The sequence below is a fragment of the Pseudophryne corroboree genome, chromosome 1 (assembly GCF_028390025.1).
Source record: "Pseudophryne corroboree isolate aPseCor3 chromosome 1, aPseCor3.hap2, whole genome shotgun sequence".
Taxonomy (NCBI): domain Eukaryota; kingdom Metazoa; phylum Chordata; class Amphibia; order Anura; family Myobatrachidae; genus Pseudophryne; species Pseudophryne corroboree.
The window spans coordinates 691,092,776-691,117,597 of NC_086444.1; the positions used below are offsets into that span (position 1 = coordinate 691,092,776).

A 24,822-nucleotide genomic window follows, 5' to 3' on the forward strand; every position below is an offset into this window, starting at 1 on the left:
ACGCCGGGGGCGGGGCCTATGATGCGGCGAGCGCCGATTGGCTCGCCGCACCCTTCTCCGATTGGCCGGCGCCCCGCGAGCCGCGATTGGCTCGTGGTCGGCGCCGGATTTGAAAGGCCGCGGGCGCCGCTTTCCATTGGCGGCCAAATAGGCGCCAAGTTTGGAGCGCCGCTGCGACGCCGCCCGACGCAGCTCCTCGTCCGGTGCAGGGAACCGATACACAGTCCCTGCACCGGACACCGGCCGCTGCTGCACAACCAGCGCTGGGGACAGATAAGCTGCCCCAGCGCTGTCCACCCGTGCGCTCTGCAGGGGACACAGATCCCCTGCACCCTGCAGCTGCAACGATGTGCCCTGTGATACAGGGCACATCTCCACACGTTTACCAGTGAAGGAGTGAAATTAATGTTTTATGTTCTTTTACAATTGTGTATTTTATATAATGTGTAAACACATTCCACAGCACTATTTCTATACAAGTAACATGTACATTGAACTAAAATAGCGAATAGGTGGTGTCATGTATACTTCTGTTCCAGTTCACAGAAATAGGAAGGAAACCTCTCCACATTACATAGCACTGTAACAGTCTAAGTGGAAAATCTCAAGTTCCTTGGCACTGAGAAAGTTAATGGAATTGCTGAATGAGATTGTTAGCTCAGTGTATACTGTATACACTAGCCTGCACTTCCTGGTGTGCTGACTGACACTCCTAGCTTGCAAGGAGTGTCCTATAAAAGAAACAAATAAATCAATGTCATGCATTCATATTTCTGTCACATAATGCATACCCTCCAACTGTACCTTTTTGATAGGTACAGTACCTTTTTTTTATGGTCTGTACTGATTTTTGGCTCTCCAAACTTCCATTGAAACTAGTATAGGAAAAGGGACGTACCCGTGGCCATGCTCCCTTTTCTAATTTGTACCGATTTTTATGTGTAAAATGTTGGAGGGTATGATAATGTGTACTACTAAATATGTCTTTATTCAGTATCTAAAGTGTTCCAGCAAACGGATCGGTATTCAGATACAGGGGGAAGTTCCTGCATGTCAGATATAGAAAATCAGCTGCACTCCCATTGGATGACTGCGGGAGGGTGTGGACAGAGCCTGTGAATAGTAAATACGCTTTGTCCCAAATGAGTGCTGGGAATCAGTCAGTGTGAAGGCAGCAGCAGGGAAGGAGAGACTGGACAGCTCGGGGCTTACAGGTACAGTGTATACACTGGGTTTACATTCTCCAACATTCTTATTGCACCCTTGTAATTGCTGACTCCTCTGCTGACATGTATACCTGTGCCAGGGGGGGATGAGGGGAGTGGGAGTGCTGTTGCTATTCACATATGCTACTTATCTCAATGTAGAGTGTATCACCATGCATGGCAGTGCCCAATAGCTGGTGCCCTCACATGTACAGTATATACACATCCCGAACACAGATCTCACACACAGAGACTGGAAACTACTACAGCAGCTTGTGTGCAGCCACCTTCATTGTGCTGTCCTGGGTGCCGCCTCCTTGTCTCCTGGATCGGAGCTGTGCACACTCATTATGTTTTTCCTTCTTTCTTTGAAGCGCTTGGGACTCTTCCTGCACCTGACTCCCGGGACCGGACGATATGGGAACGGCGATCTGACCCTCACCAGGAGCTGCCACGACTCTGGGCACTGTAAGTCACCCCCCGGGCTATTCTGTGCCTCCTGGGGTAGATGGATTCCTGCACAGGGGGTGAAGGGAGGGGGGCGTAAAGTAACACTTTCTGGGAGCATGGCTGCATTGTGTCTTCGTGCCAGCATGCTGTTCACATTTAATATACGGGATCACCATGATAGGTTCACTTGTTATATGTAACCAATTAATGTGTACAAGAGGAAGGAAGTGTTTAAGGGCCCCATACACTAGACCAATAATGCCCGATGTCAGCCCAATTCGGGCATTCGGCCCGATATATTGGGTGGAATCGGGCATTTTCGGTGTGCTTTTCCCCCGATCAGATCCGCGTTCCCATGTGCATCAGATTGGATCCCCCTAGATCCAACATATCATGAGTGCTGCACTCGTTATATGTCGGATCCCGCAGTAAATGGATGGGAAAGTAAAAGATACATTCGTATGCAAGAAAAAACTGCATACGATATATCTAATACTATCCTGCCAAGAGGAGGCTGCCGGGAGGTTGGAGGAAATCTTATATGACATGACGGACAGTCATGTCGTATAAGTGTATGGGGCCCTGTCTTTGCATGGCCTGTTGCATGTAGCCACATCCGCTCCCTCCATGCTATTACAGAAGCCACATATCCCAGTGTTGTATGTCCGGACTTGTCTGCTTCCATGCGACATCAGCCTGCTGTGATTTCCACTGCCCTAGCGCTGCCCTAACTCTCATCCTCCTCCTGCTGGAGGGCGATGATAGGGTTAATGCTGTGGAATGCCATGTGCTGCTGCAGGAAATGACAAAGAGCCTCTGTGTATAGACTATGGAGCAGACACCCAGATTACATTGCCAGGGCTGATAATTAACTTCACACGGTTTAATCATTGGTTAAGTTGAAACCTTTTTCATTCAACTTCTGTTAAAGCCTGGGCACCAAACAATGCACAGTATACAGTGTAGGATCCATCCTGTACAAAGCATCATCATATAAAGGGAGCAGCTTTCATTTCTCTTTGTGGTGATAGAACCTATCCTTCTTTCCTAACATAGGTACCCTCAGTTTATTTATTTAGAGCGCATCAGCCTCCCCAGACTTTATCCCTGTTGACCACATTTTATATTTCCCTAGTTTTGTTTAGTGCTTGCTCACATTTTTATGACTTTTTTGTTTTTTATACATACTGTATTTAAAACTTATAAAAAAAATATTTAAAAAAAGGACAAAGTAAGTTAGGGGTCGTGTTTTCATCAATGGATTCTAAAATTGTAACTGTTCCTCATGCATAAACGCACAGTACCAGTTCAGTATATTGTAATGGTGAAGACACAATGCATAGAAGACACATGATTAGGGTCCGTGTTACCTTCTGGCATCAAAAGACATGCTTGTAGTAATACCTTTTTGGCCAGTACAGTACCGTTTTTTTATGGTCTGTACTGGCCGAAGGAGGCTATGCTATGTACCGGTTTTCAGCGTCTCCTATTTCTATTAAAGCCTATGGGAGCGCCGCTTAGCCATGCCCCCTTTACCTGTGACCACACCCCCTTCCCTTATTTGTACCAATTTTCGGCTTGGGAGTGTTGGAGGGTTTGTCAAAAGCATCTGTACGGGTATGGAAATGATTCTCACTGGTCCCATTGACACCAGTCCAACTAGCACTCGAGCTCAGGAACATTTTAATTTCTGTCAATTTTCCGCTTCTGTCCACATGCGCTTACCACAGTAACAGTCCCCAACAGCAAATGCATGTTAACCCACAAATGTTGCATCTGATATGCTGGGTCACTGGCATTTAATGCAATGGCCATAGTATGGGTAGTAAAGTGCCCCTTATGGTGCCCACACACAGTGTGATTCTCGCATGCTATTTGATCTTTTTAGCTTAAATAGCATTACGTCTAGTTCAATTTGTCCCTTGCGATGCGCGCTCCCGTCTAGTCCATATCTCAAGGCAAAATAGTATGTGCAGGCAGGTATTTTTGTACTACATCGCATATAGGGGATAATTCAGAGTTGATCGCAACAGCAAATTTGTTAGCAGTTGGTCAAAACCATGGGGGTCATTCCGAGTTGTTCGCTCGTTATTTTTTTTTCCGCAACGGAGCGATTAGTCGCGAATGCGCATGCGCAATGTCCGCAGTGCGACTGCGCCAAGTAAATTTGCTATGCAGTTAGGAATTTTACTCACGGTTTTTTCTTCGTTCTGGTGATCGTAATGTGATTGACAGGAAGTGGGTGTTTCTGGGCGGAAACAGGCCGTTTTATGGGTGTGTGCGAAAAAACGCTACCGTTTCTGGGAAAAACGCGGGAGTGGCTGGAGAAACGGAGGAGTGTCTGGGCGAACGCTGGGTGTGTTTGTGACGTCAAACCAGGAACGACAAGCACTGAACTGATCGCAGATGCCGAGTAAGTTTGAAGCTACTCAGAAACTGCTAAGAGGTGTGTAATCGCAATTTTGAGAATCTTTCGTTCGCAATTTTACTATGCTAAGATTCACTCCCAGTAGGCGGCGGCTTAGCGTGTGCAAAGCTGCTAAAAGCAGCTTGCGAGCGAACAACTCGGAATGAGGGCCCATGTGCACTGCAGTGGGGCAGATATAACATGTGCAGAGAGAGTTACATTTAGGTGGGTTACTTTATTACTGTGTAGGGTAAATACTGGCTGCTTTATTTTTACACTGCAATTTAGATTTCAGTTTGAACACACCCCACCCAAATCTATCTCTCTCTGCACATGTTATATCTGCCCCCCCTGTAGTGCACATGGGGGGTAATTCCAAGTTGATCGCAGTAGGAAATTTTTTAGCAGTTGGGCAAAACCATGTGCACTGCAGGGGTGGCAGATATAACATGTGCAGAGAGAGTTAGATTTGGGTGTGGTGAGTTCAATCTGCAATCTAAATTGCAGTGTAAAAATAAAGCAGCCAGTATTTACCCTGCACAGAAACAAAATAACCCACCCAAATCTAACTCTCTCTGCAAATGTTATATCTGCCCCCACTGCAGTGCACATGGTTTTGCCCAACTGCTAAAAAATTTACTGCTGCGATCAACTTGGAATTACCCCCATGGTTTTGCTCAACTGCTAACAAATTTGCTGCTACAATCAACTCTGAATTACCCACAGTGGCCCTCATTCCGAGTTGATCGCTCGTTGCCGTTTTTCGCAGCGTAGCGATCAGGCTAAAAATCGGCAGTTCTGCGCATGCGTGTGGGCCGCAGTGCGCACGCGCTAAGTACTTTCACACAAAACTTTCAGTTTTACACAAGGCCGAATGACTGTTTTATATCGCTCGAGTGATCGGTGAGTGATTGACAGGAAAGGGGCGTTTCTGAGTGGGAACTGACCGTTTTCCGAGAGTGTGCTAAAAAACGCAGGCGTGTCAGCAGAAAACGCAGGCGTGCCTGTAGAAACGGGGTAGTGGCTGCCCGAACGCAGGGCGTGTTTGTGACGTCAAAACAGGAACTGAACTGTCTGCAGTGATCGCAAGGTAGGAGTACTGTTTCAAGCTACTCTGAAAATAGATGAAAATATTTAATAGGAGAACTGCTAACCTTTCGTTCGCACTTCTGTTAAGCTAAGATACACTCCCAGAGGGCGGCGGCTTAGCGTGTGCAATGCTGCTAAAAGCAGCTAGCGAGCAATCAACTCGGAATGAGGGCCATAGTACATTGTAGTGTATTCAAAATTGGATGTAGTTCAAATAGCATACCCACTTAGTCCAAATCACATAGCACACATAGTATAGGCTCAAATCGCACCTGGCACATGTAGCACCATGTGTGGGCCACATTAGTTTCCATGTGTTTTTATCCATTTACCACTGAAGGAGGACTTAAATGCATGAAATTAATGTTTTATGTTCTTTAACAATTTTGTATTTATATAATGTGTAAACACATTCCACAGCACTATTTCTATACAAGTAACATATATATTACCTTAAAATAGCGAATAGGTGATTTCATGTATACTTCTGCCTAGTTCACAGAAATAGGAAGGAAACCTCTCCACATTACATAGCACTGTAACAGTCCAAGTGGAAAATCTCAAGTTCTTTGGCACTGAGAAAGTTAATGGAATTGCTGAATGAGATTGTTAGCTCAGTGGGGTAAATTTACTAAGATTCGTAATTTCCGAAAAAAGGTCAAAGTTCAATCACGAATGACATCGACAGTGTAAAACTGCAACTTTTTGAATTGATTACGATGGATTTACTAAGCTGTCGTATTCGGGTTTTTCTTTTCTTCCGATGTCGATGTCATTCGTTTTTTTTTACCTATTTTTACGGCAGTGATTAGCAAAACACTGCCGTTTTTTTTTTACAATCAATCTCGGCCGGATCTGTGTGATCCGTGCTGGTGTTTATTTATTTTATTTTTTTAATTAAACAATGTAAAATCATTAAAAAAAAATGCGTGGGGTCCCCCCTCCTAAGCATAACCAGCCTCGGGCTCTTTGAGCCGATCCTGGTTGCAAAAATATGGGGAAAAAAATGACAGGGGTTCCCCCATATTTAAGCAACCAGCATCGGGCTCTGCGCCTGGTCCTGGTCCCAAAAATACGGGGGACAAAAAGAGTAGGGGTCCCCCGTATTTTTAAAACCAGCACCGGGCTCCACTAGCTGGACAGATAATGCCACAGCCGGGGGTCACTTTTATATAGTGCCCTGCGGCCGTGGCATCAAAAATCCAACTAGTCACCCCTGGCCGGGGTACCCTGGGGGAGTGGGGACCCCTTCAATCAAGGGGTCCCCCCCCCCCAGCCACCCAAGGGCCAGGGGTGAAGCCCGAGGCTGTCCCCCCCCATCCAATGGGCTGCGGATGGGGAGGCTGATAGCCTTTGTTGTAAAAGAAAAGATATTGTTTTTAGTAGCAGTACTACAAGGCCCAGCAAGCCTCCCCCGCATGCTGGTACTTGGAGAACCACAAGTACCAGCATGCGACGGAAAAACGGGCCCGCTGGTACCTGTAGTAGTACTACTACTAAAAAAATACCCAAAAAAAGACAAGACACACACACCGTGAAAGTAAAGATTTATTACATACATCCACACAAACATACATACATACTTACCTTATGTTCACACGCAGGTCGGTCCTCTTCTCCAGTAGAATCCAAGGGGTACCTGTTGAAGAAATTATACTCACGAGATCCAGGGGTCCAGGCTCCTCGGGAAATCCAGGGGTAATCCACGTACTTGCATAAAATAAGAAAACGGAAAGCCGAGCCACGAACTGAAAGGGGCCCCATGTGTTCACATGGGACTCCTTTCCACGAATGCCAGAAAGCCACTCTGACTTCTGTCTAAGTGGGTTTCTTCAGCCAATCAGGGAGTGCCACGTTGTAGCACTCTCCTGATCGGCTGTGTGCTCTTGTCCTCACTGACAGGCAGCACACGGCAGTGTTACAATGTAGCGCCTATGCGCTACATTGTAACCAATGATGGGAACTTTCTGCCCTGCGGTTGACCTAAAGTGACGTCACCGCTGAGCAGAAAGTTCCCATCATTGGTTACAATGTAGCGCATAGGCGCTACATTGTAACACTGCCGTGTGCTGCCTGTCAGTGAAGACAGGAGCACACAGCTGATCAGGAGAGTGCTACAACGTGGCGCTCCCTGATTGGCTGAAGAAACCCACTTAGCCAGAAGGCAAAGTGGGTTTCTTGCATTCGGGGAAAGGTGACCCATGTGCAAACATGGGTCCCCTTTCAGTTCGTGGTCGGGACACCGTTTTTTTATTTTTGGCAAGTACGTGGATTAACCCTGGATTTGCCGAGGAGCCTGGACCCCTGGATCTCGTGAGTATAATTTATTCAACAGGTACCCTTGGATTCTACTGGACAAGAGGACCGACCTGCGTGGGGCCATAGGTAAGTATGTATGTATGTGTGTATGTATGTAATAAAATTATACTTTCACGGTGTGTGTGTCTTGTCTTTTTTTGGGTATTTTTTTAGTGGTAGTACTACAGGTACCAGCGGGCCCGTTTTTCCGCCGCATGCTGGTACTTGTGGTTCTCCAAGTACCAGCATGCGGGGGAGGCTTGCTGGGACTTGTAGTACTGCTACTAAAAACAATATCTTTTATTTTACAACAAAGGCTATCAGCCCTCCCATCCGCAGCCCATTGGATGGGGGGGGACAGCCTCGGGCTTCACCCCTGGCCCTTGGGTGGCTGGGGGGGGGGACCCCTTGATTGAAGGGGTCCCCACTCCCCCAGGGTACCCCGGCCAGGGGTGACTAGTTGGATTTTTGATGCCACGGCCGCAGGGCGCTGTATAAAAGTGACCCCCGGCTGTGGCATTATCTGTCCAGCTAGTGGAGCCCGGTGCTGGTTTTAAAAATACGGGGGACCCCTACTCTTTTTGTCCCCCGTATTTTTGGGACCAGGACCAGGCGCAGAGCCCGATGCTGGTTGCTTAAATATGGGGGAACCCCTGTCATTTTCCCCCCCATATTTCTGCAACCAGGATCGGCTCAAAGAGCCCGAGGCTGGTTATGCTTAGGAGGGGGGACCCCACGCAATTTTTTTTGAAAAAATAAGCACTTTCCCACCCCTTCCCACTGATATACATGCACGGATCTCATGGATCCGTGCATGCCTATCCAATCACGAATAAAAAAAGCAGGTCTGTTTTTTTTTAGCACTTTTTTACGAGTTGTAATTTTTCACGGCAGTGTTTGTTCTTTTTTTGCTTTGCACTTCTTAGTAAATGACCGAGATTCATACTTAAACAGCCGCGTTTTGACCGATGGTGTATTCATTCGTAATTTTTTACCTGAACTTGCAAAAAATTACGAATGCCCTCATCACTGCCGTGATTAGTGTTTAGTAAATGACCGAGATTGACCGAGATGACACTTTGATGAAAAAACGGCATCTCGGTCAAAATCGGGAGCTTAGTAAATATACCCCAATGTATACACTAGCCTGCACTTCCTGATGGTGCTGACTGACACTCCTAGCTTGCAAGTAGTGTCCTGATGTATTAAGCCTGAAGAAGGCCTAAAGAAGTGATAAAGCGTGATAAGTGCAAGGTGATAATGCATCAGCCAATCAGCTCCAATATGTAAATTGACAGTTATGAGCTGACTGGCTGGTGCGTTATCACCTTGCACTTATCACTGCTTTATCACTTCTTTATGCCTTCTCCAGGCTTAATACATCCGATCTGTCCCATAGTGTAGTACTAAATGTATCTTTATTCAGTATTTAAAGTGTTGTGTTTTTTTATTTTGTTTTTTAGATTTTGCTCCTGAAAAGAAATAGATTACTAGATAAAAAATGTCTGTCAGCAATCATGAGAACCGCAAGTCCCGTTCCAGCACTGGTTCGATGAACATCCACCTGTTCCATAAGCCTGGCCATGCTGACAGCCTTCTAACACATCTTAACCTGCTTCGCAAGCGCTGCCTCTTCACAGATGTGGTCCTACTGGCAGGGAATCGGGCTTTCCCTTGTCACCGAGCTGTACTTGCTTCCAGCAGCCGTTATTTTGAAGCTATGTTCAGTGGTGGTCTTAAAGAGAGCCAGGACAGAGAAGTCAACTTTCATGATGCTTTGCACCCTGAGGTCCTTGAGCTTCTACTGGATTATGCCTACTCTGCCCGGATTATTTTCAATGAGGAGAATGCGGAGTCCTTGCTGGAAGCTGGGGATATGCTACAGTTTCATGACATCCGCGATGCAGCCTCTGAATTCCTCGAGAAGAATCTCCATACAGGAAACTGCCTGAATATGATGCTGATATCTGACGCTCACTGCTGTGAGAGACTATTTGAGCTGTCTTGGAGAATGTGTCTTTCCAATTTTGTGGAGTTGTCAAAGGCAGATGACTTCTTTAGGTTGCCAAAGCTAAAATTGATGGAACTGGTCCTTAGTGAAGAGCTTGAGGTGGAAGATGAAAGTTTAGTGTACGAAGCAGTGATGGGGTGGATAAAATATGATCTTTGTCTTCGTCTGGATGATTTACCAGATCTACTGAGATATGTCAGGTTAGCTCTACTACCTGAGCAATATCTGCGAAGTTTAGCCACAGATGATCTTGTAACTCAGAACAAGCTGGCAAAGGCAATCGTTGAAGAAGCAACTCAATGCAGGAACAAAATTCTGCAGAATGATGGTTTGGTAACTGGATTCTGTGCCCGTCCTCGGAAAATTAACCAGGCCCTGCTGCTTTTGGGAGGACAAACGTTTATGTGTGACAAGATCTATGTGATGGACCCAATAACCACAGAGATTATACCCAAGACTGACATTCCCAGCCCACGTAAAGAATGTAGTGCATGTGCAATTGGATGCAAGGTTTATGTAACGGGAGGAAAGGGGGCAGAGAATGGAGCTTCAAAGGATGTCTGGGTCTATGACACGCTGCATGATGAATGGTCCAAGGCAGGACCCATGCTTGTTGCTAGATTTGGCCATGGATCTGCAGAGCTAGACAACTGCTTATATGTTGTTGGTGGGCATACAGCCACCACAGGAGCTTTCCCAGCATCTCCTTCTGTCTCCCTGAAGCAGGTTGAACATTATGATCCTCAGCTTGATAAATGGAGCTTGGTGGCTCCCCTTCGAGAAGGTGTGAGCAATGCTGCTGTTGTGGGAGCAAAGATGAAACTTTTTGTGTTTGGAGGGACTAGTGTCAACCGTGAAAAACTTCCCAAAGTTCAATGTTTTGACCCAATCCAAAATAGATGGACTGTGCCTGCCACCTGCCCCCAACCCTGGCGTTACACAGGAGCTGCTGTTTTAGGGAATCATGTCATTGTGGTGGGAGGGGACACAGAGTTCTCTGCCAGTTCAGCATACCGCTTCAACAGTGAAACTTATCAATGGTGTAGGTTTGGAGATGTTTCCTCTAAAAGGATTAGTTGCCGTGTAGTTGTCTCTGGCAATAGACTGTATGTAGTTGGTGGATACTGCGGTTCGCAACGTGGAAAGACACTGGACTGTTACGACCCTTCAAGTGACACATGGAGCAGTGTGACCACAGTACCTTACTCTCTGATCCCAACAGCCTTTGTAAGCACATGGAAGTATCTTTCTGCTTGAATCATAAGGTAAATCTGTTTTATAGATCAAAAAAACAGCTTTTATAAAAAAAAAAGAAAAAAAAAGTGCCACTAATAACGTACAATTTCATACCTCCCAACATGACCCTCTCCAGGAGGGACAGAATGCTCTGCTCCTGGACTTCCCTCTTAATCTATGCTTGCCATCACCTGTGCTGAAACAGCTTTCATATCCATTAACCTGTTCAACACGGGTTCCGGCAATCATACATTAAGACAGAAGTCCAGAAGCAGAGCATTGTGTCCCTCCTGGAGTAGGTCATGTTGGGAGGTATGCAATTGTTGATTTTTTTCATGGCCTAGGACATTTTCTGACTTGTTCTCTATGAGAACGTCTTAATAATTAATGTCCTATTTCAAGGGAAACAATACTATTAATTTAGCTAAAAGGGATGCAGAACATCTTAAGTAAACATTGGTGTTAGAGGTCTGGGAGTTGGTGTTTGTTTTTTGGAACTCCCAAAACGTTCCACATTGGTAATTACAGATGTAATCTGCCACTTGTGATTGGACAGCTGCATCTCATTGGAATGATAATCCAGTCACAAGGGACAAACTACTTCTGCAGTTGCCAATAAAGAATGCCTTGGGAGTTTGAAACTGCCCTTGGACTGACTCCAATGATTTTTTTTTCAGGGAATCCGCTATGCTCCCAGTGGAGAAACCCTGAAGTAAATTTTGCAAACACTATTTATAGTAAGGGGTTAAAAATCCACTGCTTTAACAAGGGTGTGAATATTCAGTTATGTGGACTTTCTCTATTGTATTATTTGTTAGAATAATCATACCTTTGTAGTAGTTCATCAACTGTTTTTCTCTATGCTTTTTGCTGGAGTTACGTATCGGTCCCACTTTGCCATATTCCAACCAACAAAACCACCACTACAACCAGTGTCCCAATCTCACTGGGTGATGCAATTGTACATGCAGAATATTTATAATAAACACATATCATGGTGTAATTGGTTAGAGTGGAGATGTCCTATTGGTCGGCAAGGCAGACAATACACAGAGCTTTATCTTTTCCCCTGCGCTATGCTACAGAGCAATAGATTTGCCTCAGAATAATTAGCTGGGATACGGTCATTAGGTCGACAACACTTAGGTTGACCACTCTTGGTCGACATGCAGTGGGTCGACATGGTCACTCTGTTGACATGAGTTTCTCCCCCCCCCCCCATTTTTTAGAGTTTTTCATACTTTATGGACTATGGTTGGGAATAGTAACCTGTGCTGAGCGCAGCGAGGCACCTTGCCCGAAGCATGGCGAGCCACGGGAGGGGACACGGTGCACTACTTGGGGTTCCCCATCACTTTACGAAGAAAACAACATAAAAAAAGTAAAAAACGCATGTCGACCTAATGCATGTCGAGTTGTCGACCAATAGTGGTCGACCTAACTACCCATACACAATTAGCTGATCACATTCTATTGTTTAGGGGTCTCCTATAACCATCAAGAGTGTAAACTGCAAGAGATCACCAGGTTGAATATAACTGCTCTTCTTTATACATTCCAAATACACAATTATGTAGGTTGTTTTTTTGTTTTTTTTTAATGGCATTGAGAACAGGACCCATACACTATTGTATACTGTATATCTAAGCATTGAACATGGTTCTGGTTAGTGTCTTTCTAAATACCAAAAAAACAAAACCTAAAATAGAGATTGTGTATATATATATATATATATATATATATATATATATATATATATATATATATATATATATATATATATATATATATATATAAAAAAAAGTTACAGTATCAAGTTTTGGTATATGTTTTAAGAATTGGTTGAATTTGATGCTTAGCCAAATGCAGCATTTTCATTTTGCATAACAAAATACGTGATGATTACCCCTGTGAAATGGGCGCTTGTTTCCTAAAGCAAGTACAGAAAGCGACACAGCTGTATATATTTTGTCAGGACTCATAAGATGGTTTCATACAGCAATGCTTAGCCATGTTTCCCTTTGTAAAGCAGATGTCAGGCTTAAGTTTGGACATGATTTAGCTTTTTTCAGGGCATTTAAAGTATTTGTGATCTTGTACCAGCATGTGAAATACCTTTTAGCCTAGAGCATACCTAACCATCTTAGTTCAGGGAGAAATGGTGCTCTGCCACTGCAATTACCTGCTTGATACTAGGAGGGTGATTTATCAGATCTTGGAGAGAGATAAAGGGCGGGTTGTACTGTACTAAAGGAAAATGCAGCCAAAAACCAGAAAAAACAGGCTGCATTTCCCAGCTCCGGAATGGGACTTGGATGTGATTACCCTATAGAAGCCTACGGGCTTCTTTCTGCATTCTGCCCTAAGAGGGATCCAGTAGGATCCATAGCCGGCACCCCCACCCCCATGGCCGCCGTGTTCCTCTACGCACACACGGAGGGACTCCCAAGTCAACATCCCAAAGGGCAGCTCTTAACGGGAGAGATGTTCTTTGCGATACTAATTACATATATAAGTACATATGCAATTAGTACAGTATCTCTCCCTGATTCTGCGGGAGATGCCTGGTTTCTTGGGTAGTCCCCCGCAGCCCGGGAAGAGTAGGCACCCCTTACGCATTCTGCTCATTTCCTAGTGAAGTGGGCAGAATGTGAAGATAAATAATGCAGACCCGTCGGAGGGAGCGAGGTCTAATGACGCTATTATATGCTAATTGTGTCATTGTAGCCCTGCCCCTATACAAACCTGAACCAATCGAGCAATTTTCCCTGCAAGGAGTGGGGCCTAATGACACTATTTGCTCAGCCCTGCCCTCATCACCGCCCACTTGCATCTCCCAGAGAAGAGCTTTATAATATAGGTAAGTATGCAGTAAGTGGCGGGATGTACCACATAGCAAATGCAATGCTTGGTACATACCGCTCATAGTACCTACCAATCAGTTTCCAACTGTCAGTTTACAGGCTTTCTTATAAAAAATGAAAGAAACTGATTGGTTGGTATGAGCAACTTCTCCTCTTTATCTTCTCCAAGTTTCGATAATTCTTCCCCTAGATCTTTTAGACAGGATGCATTCAATATCCTGGCTGTTGGTATCCCGGCGCTCAGCACACCGATGCTGGGATCCCGACCCCCAGGATACCGACACCTATTCTCTCACTTGGGGTATCCATAACATTCCTGGAGTGAGAATAAATAGCGTGGCGCGCGTAGAGGACCACCGTGTCCACAGCGTGGTCGATTCTGACCGCCGGGATGACGGGCGCCGGTATATCGATACGGGTGTGATATGCAAGGTCGACAGTAACTAGGTTGACCACTATTGGTCGACAGTAACTAGGTCGAGATGGTCTAGGGCGACAAGTCAAAACGTCGACATGAATTTTTCATTGTTTTTTTGTGTGTAATTTCCTCCATATAATGACTGGGATCCCCAATTAGTGCACCGTGCCCCTTTGCATGGCGAGCAAACTTTGGGCAAGGTGCCTCGCTCCACTACGGTTACTATTCCCAATCATAGTCCGCATGGATCGTTAAGTAAGAAAAAGGTCAAAAAAAGAAAAAAAATTGTGAAAAACTCGACCTGTTGACCTAGAGACCCTGTCGACCTATTTACTGTCGACCTAGAGACCGGATCCCATCGATACTAACCCCGTTAGACTTCTGGCCCTTTTCAGGGTTATGCGACATGAAATTTGAGACCAGCTGTGATGTGTTGGCCTTGAGCAGATATTTCCTGTCTTTTAAATGCCTAATTGCTCTTTGACCTTGAATCCTATCTGCCAAAATCTTTTTGTCAGCTGTGAGCTATTATATATACAAAAGGTCACATACAGTACATAATAGTCTTTCTTGACAACAGGATGTAACAAATGTCACTATAAAACTTAATCATACGTAACTGCTTATTGAGCTTCTTGGCCACTAACTTTCTGATATGTAAAAGTGCGTGCCTGAGAAATGTTTTCACCATTGTAGAAATGATCCTACATTTGTATAAGAACATTTTTAAAGCTGCATATAAAATATTAGAATACAGTAATTAATTTACAACAGCAGGACGCAGCCTTAAAGTGCACTAGCCGTATTATAGTTCGGTATGAGAACAATGCAACATCAATGCAACAAAAGTGTGCCTATGTCAGGGTGTCATTTTCAGGCATTTTTACCAAGTTTTTCCAGTCATATGTGTGCACAGCCAGGTCATAATGACTGATATTGTGCAGCAAAAGCTCCAGCATCTCTTGAGTTACTTTTAATGCCCAGAATGGGCAACATCTCTTGTGAGGTGATATTTAAAAAATAAATAACAATGTCCTTTATACAGTGTACAGATGACCTTTTGATGAGTCAATCAATTGTATCTTTTTTTTTGTATTTTATTTTATTTGACATGATCCCATTATAGTCCTGGAAGCGGGTAAAAAGTCATACAAAAGCAATATTGCTGCTAGATGCATTGTAATCAATGGGTATCCAGTCTCTAGGTCGACAGTGTCTAGGTCGACCACTATTGGTCGACAGTAACTAGGTCAACAGGGTGTCTAGGTCGACATGTTATAGGTCGACAGGTCAAAAGGTTGACATGAGTTTTTTCACTTGATTTTTTTTTAAACTTTTTCATACTTAACGATCCATGCGGACTACGATTCGGAATAGTAACCTTTCGCTCTCCATGCTAAGGGACGCGGTGCACTAATTGTGGTTCCCGGTCACTGTACGGAGAAAACGACTAAAAAAAAACACATAAAAACTTATGTCGGCCTTTTGACCTGTCAACCTAGACCATGTAGACCTAAAGACCCTGTCGACCTAGCATCCCTATCGACCAAGTTACTGTCGACCAATAGGGGTCGACCTAGTTACTGTCGACCCTCCACACCACACCCAATCAATGCGCATTGCTTCTCCTCCAGGCCTTCCCCTATCTCCTAGTGAATGTAGGGCTTTGGAAGCAGCAGTGATGCACTAGAAAGGTAATGCAGCAGGAGGAGTCTGGTGTAAGTAGACAGGTCCTTGCATTAATGATCCATGCTACATCCTAGAACAGTGGTTCTCAACCTCGGTCCTCAAGTACCCCCAACAGTTCATGTTTTCCAGGTCTCCTCACAGGATTGCAGGTGAAATAATTTGCTCCACCTGTGGGTCTTTTATAATGTGTCAGTGAGTAATGAATACACCTGTTCAACTGCTAGGTGACCTGGAAAACATGAACTGTTGGGGGTCCTTGAGGACCAAGGTTGAGAACCACTGTCCTAGAACACAGCATCATTTGTTGGCTGCGTAACTCATCGGATTGTGCAAGCTGGCCGCCGCAGTTCCTACAAAGAGGCCAGGAATTCTCTTTCTTACGACCTCCTAGCCTGGACTAGTTTTGTCACTTCCCCAAAACAAGGTAACACACGTCCGTTTTGGGAAATGACTGCTGTTTCCACCCCTCCCTGCCCCCAAAATGGCAGCAGACTGTCAGTGACAATCTGCAGAGTGCGGAACATTCATACTTTGCGCTTATGCTGCTCCTCCAACCACATCTGAATTGGGCCCATTGTGTCTGAGGTTGGGGATTATATCTGCACAACTTTTTTTTTTTTTAAAGTATTTTTATCATGTGTTGTCCTTTTTTCTTCTTTTTTTCTTTTTTTAAATCTCGGTCGTACAAATATCACTGGTTAGTAGCAAGCACGAGTGCATGCAGAAGTATTTCTTAAATATTTTAAAGCCCAGATTTATCATGCCTTAGAGAGTGATAAATTGCACAGTGATAAAGTACCAACCAATCAGCTCCTAACTGTCATGTCACAGACTGTGTTTGAAAAATGACAGTTAGGAGCTGATTATTAGTTTATCACGCTCCAAGGTTTGATAAATCTAGGCCTAAGTATGTAACTGCTGCAGCACAATTGGGCCAACACTAATGTTGTCTCCCATGCTAGTTTTACAAAAGTATCACCGTTTTTTATTGTATTTGTGTTTGGCCAATTTATGTGTTCTTGGCTTTAATACGATTTCAATACCCTTATCTCTTTCATAATAGATTTACATATAATATATCTATTTTATTGACAGAATCTTCTGGATGATTACTTGGTATAACAATCTTACCATGGTGGAACAGCCTGGAATACAAACGTCTTGTGTCCACCAGGAAAACAACATCAACAAATGAATCGTGTTCATCAGTGTTAATGTGTGAGGACTGGACAGTTACTGGCTAGTCTGACCACTCTCTAGTGCATTATTTACTCGTGTACTGAAATGAAGTCAGAAATGTTTGTCATTTTATATTAAAATGAGTTATTTTTCATTTATTTATTTTTTCCTTTTTTAAAACTTTAAATTCTTGATTTAAATAAGCAAGAAAGAATAACGCATGCATTCCTACTTAACATTCCAACAAAATGTGTATGCACAATGCAGCAGTAATGTAACATTCCACTACAGCTTGGCACAATGTGTTCCAGAGATCACAATACATAGAAGAACCTGCTGATAAAATGTGTATAAAGACATACTGTATGTTGTAAACTCTGCAGCAACAGATTTTATATTCCAAGCTGGTTTGTAAAACCTTATAAATGCAATGAATCACTTTCTGATACTTCTGTAGTGGATTCTATCTCTGGTGTGAATAAGGGCCTTCAAACTAGATGATGGTATATCTGTGATCTGTGCATGTCACTACTTCCTAGTGCACAAGATTTGCAGTTTTTATATTTTATGAGACTGTACAACCTATTTTACAATAATTTTCCTTTAATTGTTGAATTTATGGTACAAAATCTAATACAAAAACAAAAAATACTTAGTAGCTTGATTAGACAGGTTGTAATATTATCCTAGCACTGAAGGAACAAGCAGGCAGCAGGCCAGACCTGTTCATTGACTTGGCATTGTTCCTAGGAAGGCTAGAATTTTTTGTTCTAAACAAATGAATCTGTCAAATTGCAAAAGAAAATGACATGTACCAACATGCTTTGTCACAAGCGGTTAGTGCAAGAGACAGACTGCCATCTATCACAAATCATGTAACATTGGTCCTTAATGTAACTAAACCACAAACCATTTTGGATTTCTTTTTAAATGATCTCTGCTTTAAACTGATAGTTAAACCAGACTTCTTCATGTCTCTGAAATTCCATCTCATGTGGTACAGTATGTCAATAGATCAATAAAAGGTTTGCTTTGTATGTCAGAGCAATCTCATTTCTGAAACATCCTTAACTTGTATCACACAGGCATTTTCTTTGTTCTCCGTACATTCAGCACAGTGCTTGTGGCTCTGAGAGCGCTCTGGCAAGTAACAATTAGCACAGGCTGGGGTTTTACTTGGTAGCGTCTGTGTGTATGCAGATCTGAAATAAACATGTATGAATAGCTAATTCTTACAAGGGCTGTGTGGTTTTGTTTTTGTTTGGATTTTTCCCCCCAAGATCTAGCTGCATTTTCCAATCAGTTACTCTTGTGAAGTGAGTGTATAATGATTTTATTCCCGGAAGCATTAAATATCCCACACTCAATTTTCCCATTTGATCTCACTAAACTGGCAAGTTGCTACTTGTCTGAAAGCCTCAGACATTCCAAATATAATCTCACAACACTGTTTATACATCATATATACTTCCACCCAGTGCTCAAAACAAATATCCATTGTAACCTATATCTGTAATAGTCTCCATGACCATTTCTGTTGATTGTAGAATTGTGTGCTAATTAACAAACTAGCAAGAAAAAAATAATTTAAAAAAATATACACGTGAGTCTTATTGTGTTAGCTAAAATAAAATGTCTTTGTATATTTAGTACTGTTCAGCCTGGAGCTGATATTTGTCAAATTTCAATAAATAAAAAAAGAAAAGAAATTGTTTCTTGTTTGATGCGTTATTAGACTTAACTAATTACCCTGTTGCTTATTTTGTACACCTTTATGTAAACTGGTGTATGTTGGTATAAGGGCAGCAATGCTTTTCTTTAATCATGAGTGAACTCTGAAATGTTCCATACATTGTAAATACAGTATATGGCTACATTTGTGCTGGATCACCATCAAATATAGCAGTAGGATATATCTGTAATATTTTTCTGATCCATTCCTGTTCTACACCTATAAGGCCAGGTACCCTTTTCCCTTCGCCCTGGACCAGTGGAGATTGCTGATGCACACTACATGATGCAATGAACAACTGAAAGACACTTCATTATGTCCTTCATTACACTGGGTCGCACACGATATCTTCTGATTGGCCATGCAGCATGGCCAACCAGAAGATGCCACATGTGACCAGCATTAGCGCGGAGTCGCGTATACACATTAGACCAGGCATTCCCAACCACGGTCCTCAAGGCACACCAACAGTGCAGGTTTTAGTGATATCCAGGCTGCAGCACAGATGCTTAAATCAAAATAACTGAGCTACTAATTAAGTCACCTGTGCTGAAGCCTGGATATCACTAAAACCTGCACTGTTAGGGCTGAAACACACACGCCCGGCTTTTTACCGCTGCCGTGCTGCAGAGACACATGCAGCGCAATGTGTCCTTTCACACGGCACGGCCCCGGCCCGGCTGCCGGGTTGCAGCCAGAAATATCCACTGGACGGTCCGGTGACCGGGGCCGTGCCGTCTTTGAAGGCAGAGAACCGTGTGTATGAAGGGGAGCTTTCACACACAACGGGTTTTTTTCAAGCCGTGTCTGCTGCTGCGCATGCGCACAGCATTACACACGGCTCAAAGCCGTTGTGTGTGAAAGTCTTCCGGATGGCAAAAAGCCGGACAAAGTTTGTCCGGATTTTTGCCATCCGGGGAAAACCGGGTAGTGTGTTACAGCCCATAGTGTGCCTTGAGGACCGTGGTTGGGAATGCCTGCATTAGATGTTATGCACGATTTGTCATTCCGATACAGTAAATTGTGCAGATGTCGCTCTAATGTGTACCTGGCCTACCTCTCTGAACTTTCCTAACCGCTACAGATATGAGAGAATCCACACTCAGCATGCCTTCCTCTGCCTGCATTATGTTAGGACCAAATCGTGTCTGTACCTCAGATGTTTTGATTTAACATCTGCTCTCAAGCATGGAGATCCTTAAAACCTGCAATGCAAGGGGGCTTTGAGGTCTGAGTTTGGGAAACACTGAAATCGTGCATTCAGGGTCTCCACCCTGCATAAATTCTACGTACAAGTGCATCTAGCTCCTTTTTCATGTAGAAAACTGACTGTCATTGAATGAGAGAGTCAGGTATCAGTTTTTTGGGGGTTTGAGACTGATAAATTATTTGTTTTCTTTTACACAATCAATTAATCTCTATTGGTATTTATAGAGCTGGCCAGCTTTGTACACAAATATTACATTTCTGCAGATAAGATGCATCTATAACACTACACTTAGAGGGATGAGAAAAAAAACCCTGTAAAAACAAGATGTATATAATTTTATGTGATGCCTCGAATTGCAGTGCTGTAGTTTCCCTTGTTTAGAACTTGTGTTTGTGAATCTGATGCACGTTAGCGCAGCTGAATATGTACATTTTACTTAAGGGGATTAACTGGAAATGCAGTGAGAGGGTTAAGAATTTACACATGGATTTGGTTTATAGGTTTCTTTCTCTTTTGTCACAGAGGCGTTTTTATCAAATGTAAATTAAACATGCTGGTGTTCTATGCTTCTATCATGTTGAATGCCAGTGTGTACATAAACCCAATTGCAGTCAGTATTCTTCATCAGGACTTTAATTGTACTAACTAAAAATTCAGTGTCAGGTGACTGAGAGCGCTCAGCGTGTGCTGTAATCACACGCTGATACTAATGAGGCCTCATGGGAAATTAGAAACAAATGCAGTCTTATAGAAGTCAGGCCCAGTGTCAGAGTCAGCCCACTTGTGGCCACCTTGATCGCTGTCTCAGTAGCTTCTCAGCAGATGGCCAGAACCTTATCACTGTGACTTAATGCAAATCTGTTATGTAGTCTGACTTATTCCACTGATGAAATGTAGTCTTTTCAAGTGAATGTGTCCACAAAGTAGATGGTAACTAGACTCTTCATAGGTAATAATGGCCTATAAAAGGTAGAAGTTATTTTATCCAGAGAAATTTATTATTTCATCTTTGCAGCTTTACATAGCCAATGGTGACAAAAGAAAAAATGATTAATATTCGCTACGAAATGCTGGAGTTTTTTTAGCTTTGAATGCCCTTGATTTTTTTCTCAGAAATTGTCAGTTTTTTTTCTAATTACTTTTTAAAGTTTAAAAAGTATTTCGAATAATACACTTAAATATTTAATAATATATATATATATATATATATATATATATATATATATATATATATATAATTACAAAATATTACATAACAGGAATTCCTTCCAATTTGCTGATGGCGTTCTGAGCGCAAGTTTTAGACATTTGTTGTATCTGTGTGTGTATATATATATATATATATATATATGTGTGTGTCCATAGGCCCCCATTATAAAAATAAGAATTTACTTACCGATAATTCTATTTCTCGTAGTCCGTAGTGGATGCTGGGGACTCCGTAAGGACCATGGGGAATAGCGGCTCCGCAGGAGACACGGCACATCTAAAGAAAGCTTTAGGACTATCTGGTGTGCACTGGCTCCTCCCCCTATGACCCTCCTCCAAGCCTCCGTTAGGATACTGTGCCCGGACGAGCGTACACAATAAGGAAGGATTTTGAATCCCGGGTAAGACTCATACCAGCCACACCAATCACACTGTACAACTTGTGATCTGAACCCAGTTAACAGCATGATAACAGAGGAGCCTCTAGAAAAGATGGCTCACTACAGCAATAACCCGATTTTTTGGTAACAATAACTATGTACCAGTATTGCAGACAATCCGCACTTGGGATGGGCGCCCAGCATCCACTACGGACTACGAGAAATAGAATTATCGGTAAGTAAATTCTTATTTTCTCTAACGTCCTAAGTGGATGCTGGGGACTCCGTAAGGACCATGGGGATTATACCAAAGCTCCCAAACGGGCGGGAGAGTGCGGATGACTCTGCAGCACCAATTGAGAGAACTCCAGGTCCTCCTCAGCCAGGGTATCAATTTTGTAGAATTTTACAAACGTATTTGCTCCTGACCAAGTAGCTGCTCGGCAAAGTTGTAAAGCCGAGACCCCTCGGGCAGCCGCCCAAGATGAGCCCACCTTCCTTGTGGAGTGGGCATTTACAGATTTTTGGCTGTGGCAGGCCTGCCACAGAATGTGCAAGCTGAATTGTACTACAAATCCAACGAGCAATAGTCTGCTTAGAAGCAGGAGCACCCAGCTTGTTGGGTGCATACAGGATAAACAGCGAGTCAGATTTTCTGACTCCAGCCGTCCTGGAAACATATATTTTCAGGGCCCTGACAACGTCTAGCAACTTGGAGTCCTCCAAGTCCCTAGTAGCCGCAGGCACCACAATAGGTTGGTTCAGGTGAAACGCTGAAACCACCTTAGGGAGAAACTGAGGACGAGTCCTCAATTCCGGCCTGTCCGAATGGAAAATCAGATAAGGGCTTTTACAGGATAAAGCCGCCAATTCTGACACGCGCCTGGCCCAGGCCAGGGCCAACAGCATGACCACTTTCCATGTGAGATATTTTAACTCCACAGATTTAAGTGGTTCAAACCAATGTGACTTTTGGAACCCAAAAAACTACATTGAGATCCCAAAGTGCCACTGGAGGCACAAAAGGAGGCTGTATATGCAGTACCCCTTTTACAAACGTCTGAACTTCAGGGACTGAAGCTAGTTCTTTTTGGAAGAAAATTGACAGGGCCGAAATTTGAACCTTAATGGACCCCAATTTCAGGCCCATAGACACTCCTGTTTGCAGGAAATGTAGGAATCGACCCAGTTGAATTTCCTCCGTCGGGCCTTACTGGCCTCGCACCACGCAACATATTTTCGCCAAATGCGGTGATAATGTTTTGCGGTTACATCCTTCCTGGCTTTGATCAGGATAGGGATGACTTCATCCGGAATGCCTTTTTTTTCTTCAGGATCCGGCGTTCAACCGCCATGCCGTCAAACGCAGCCGCGGTAAGTCTTGGAACAGACAGGGTCCTTGTTGGAGCAGGTCCCTTCTTAGAGGTAGAGGCCACGGATCCTCCGTGAGCATCTCTTGAAGTTCCGGTTACCAAGTCCTTCTTGGCCAATCCGGAGCCACGAATATAGTGCTTACTCCTCTCCATCTTATCAATCTCAGTACCTTGGGTATGAGAGGCAGAGGAGGGAACACATACACTGACTGGTACACCCACGGTGTTACCAGAGCATCTACAGCTATTGCCTGAGGGTCCCTTGACCTGGCGCAATACCTGTTGAGTTTTTCCCAACGGTTTATATTCATGTGGAAGACTTCTGGGTGAAGTCCCCACTCTCCCGGGTGGAGGTCGTGCTGAGGAAGTCTGCTTCCCAGTTGTCCACTCCCGGAATGAATACTGCTGACAGTGCTATCACATGATTTTCCGCCCAGCGAAGAATCCTTGCAGCTTCTGCCATTGCCCTCCTGCTTCTTGTGCCACCCTGTCTGTTTACGTGGGTGACTGCCGTGATGTTGTCCGACTGGATCAACACCGGCTGACCTTGAAGCAGAGGTCTTGCTAAGCTTAGAGCATTGTAAATGGCCCTTAGCTTCAGGATATTTATGTGAAGTGATGTCTCCAGGCTTGACCATAAGCCCTGGATATTCCTTCCCTGTGTGACTGCTCCCCAGCCTCGCAGGCTGGCATCCGTGGTCACCAGGACCCAGTCCTGAATGCCGAATCTGCGGCCCTCTAGAAGATGAGCACTCTGCAACCACCACAGGAGGGACACCCTTGTCCTTGGTGACAGGGTTATCCGCTGATGCATCTGAAGATGCGACCCGGACCATTTGTCCAGCAGGTCCCACTGGAAAGTTCTTGCGTGGAATCTGCCGAATGGGATTGCTTCGTAGGAAGCCACCATTTTACCCAGAACCCTTGTGCATTGATGCACTGAGACTTGGCTCGGTTTTAGGAGGTTCCTGACTAGCTCGGATAACTCCCTGTCTTTCCCCTCCGGGAGAAACACCTTTTTCTGGACTGTGTCCAGGATCATCCCTAGGAACCGAAGACAAGTCGTCGGAACCAGCTGCGATTTTGGAATATTGAGAATCCAATCGTGCTGCCGCAACACTACCTGAGATAGTGCTACACCGACCTCCAACTGTTCCCTGGATCTTACCCTTATCAGGGAATCGTCCAAGTAAGGGATAACTAAAATTCCCTTCCTTCGAAGGAATATCATCATTTCGGCCATTACCTTGGTAAAGACCCGGGGTGCCGTGGACCATCCATACGGCAGCGTCTGAACTGATAGTGACAGTTCTGTACCATAAACCTGAGGTACCCTTGGTGAGAAGGGTAAATTTTGACATGAAGGTAAGCATCCTTGATGTCCCGAGACATCATGTAGTCCCCTTCTTCCAGGTTCGCAATCACTGCTCTGAGTGACTCAATCTTGAATTTGAACCTCTGTATGTAAGTGTTCAAAGATTTTAGATTTAGAATCGGTCTCACCGAGCCGTCCGGCTTCGGTACCACAACAGTGTGGAATAATACCCCGTTCCCTGTTGCAGGAGGGGTACCTTGATTATCACCTGCTGGGAATACAGCTTGTGAATGGCTTCCAAAACTGTCTCCCTGTCAGAAGGAGACATCGGTAAAGCCGACTTTAGGAAAACGGCGAGGGGGAGACGTCTCGAATTCTAATTTGTACCCCTGAGATATCACCTGAAGGATCCAGGGGTCTACTTGCGAGTGAGCCCACTGCGCGCTGAAATTCATTGAGACGGGCCCCCCACCGTGCCTGATTCTGCTTGTAAAGCCCCAGCGTCATACTGAGGGCTTGGCAGAGGCGGGAGAGGGTTTCTGTTCCTGGGAACTGGCTGATTTCTGCAGCCTTTTTCCTCTCCCTCTGTCACGGGGCAGAAATGAGGAACATTTTGCCCGCTTGTCCACGAAAAGACTGCGCCTGATAATACGGCGTCTTCTCATGTTGAGAGGCGACCTGGGGTACAAACGTGGATTTCCCAGCTGTTGCCGTGGCCACCAGGTCTGAAAGACCGACCCCAAATAACTCCTCCCCT

The 24,822-nt window shown here is 44.2% G+C and overlaps 1 protein-coding gene across 1 annotated transcript; it reads left to right on the top strand.

Moving 5' to 3' along the window:
• Window positions 1-1,105: 1,105 nt before the first annotated feature.
• On the top strand, window positions 1,106-18,555 carry LOC134907205 (ectoderm-neural cortex protein 1-like). The gene is made up of 4 exons (XM_063914776.1): window positions 1,106-1,214; window positions 1,580-1,673; window positions 8,913-10,725; window positions 16,763-18,555. The coding sequence occupies exon 3, from the start codon at window positions 8,951-8,953 to the stop codon at window positions 10,715-10,717; it is 1,767 nt and encodes a 588-aa protein (XP_063770846.1). The 5' UTR covers window positions 1,106-1,214; window positions 1,580-1,673; window positions 8,913-8,950; the 3' UTR covers window positions 10,718-10,725; window positions 16,763-18,555.
• The last annotated feature ends 6,267 nt before the right edge of the window (window positions 18,556-24,822 follow it).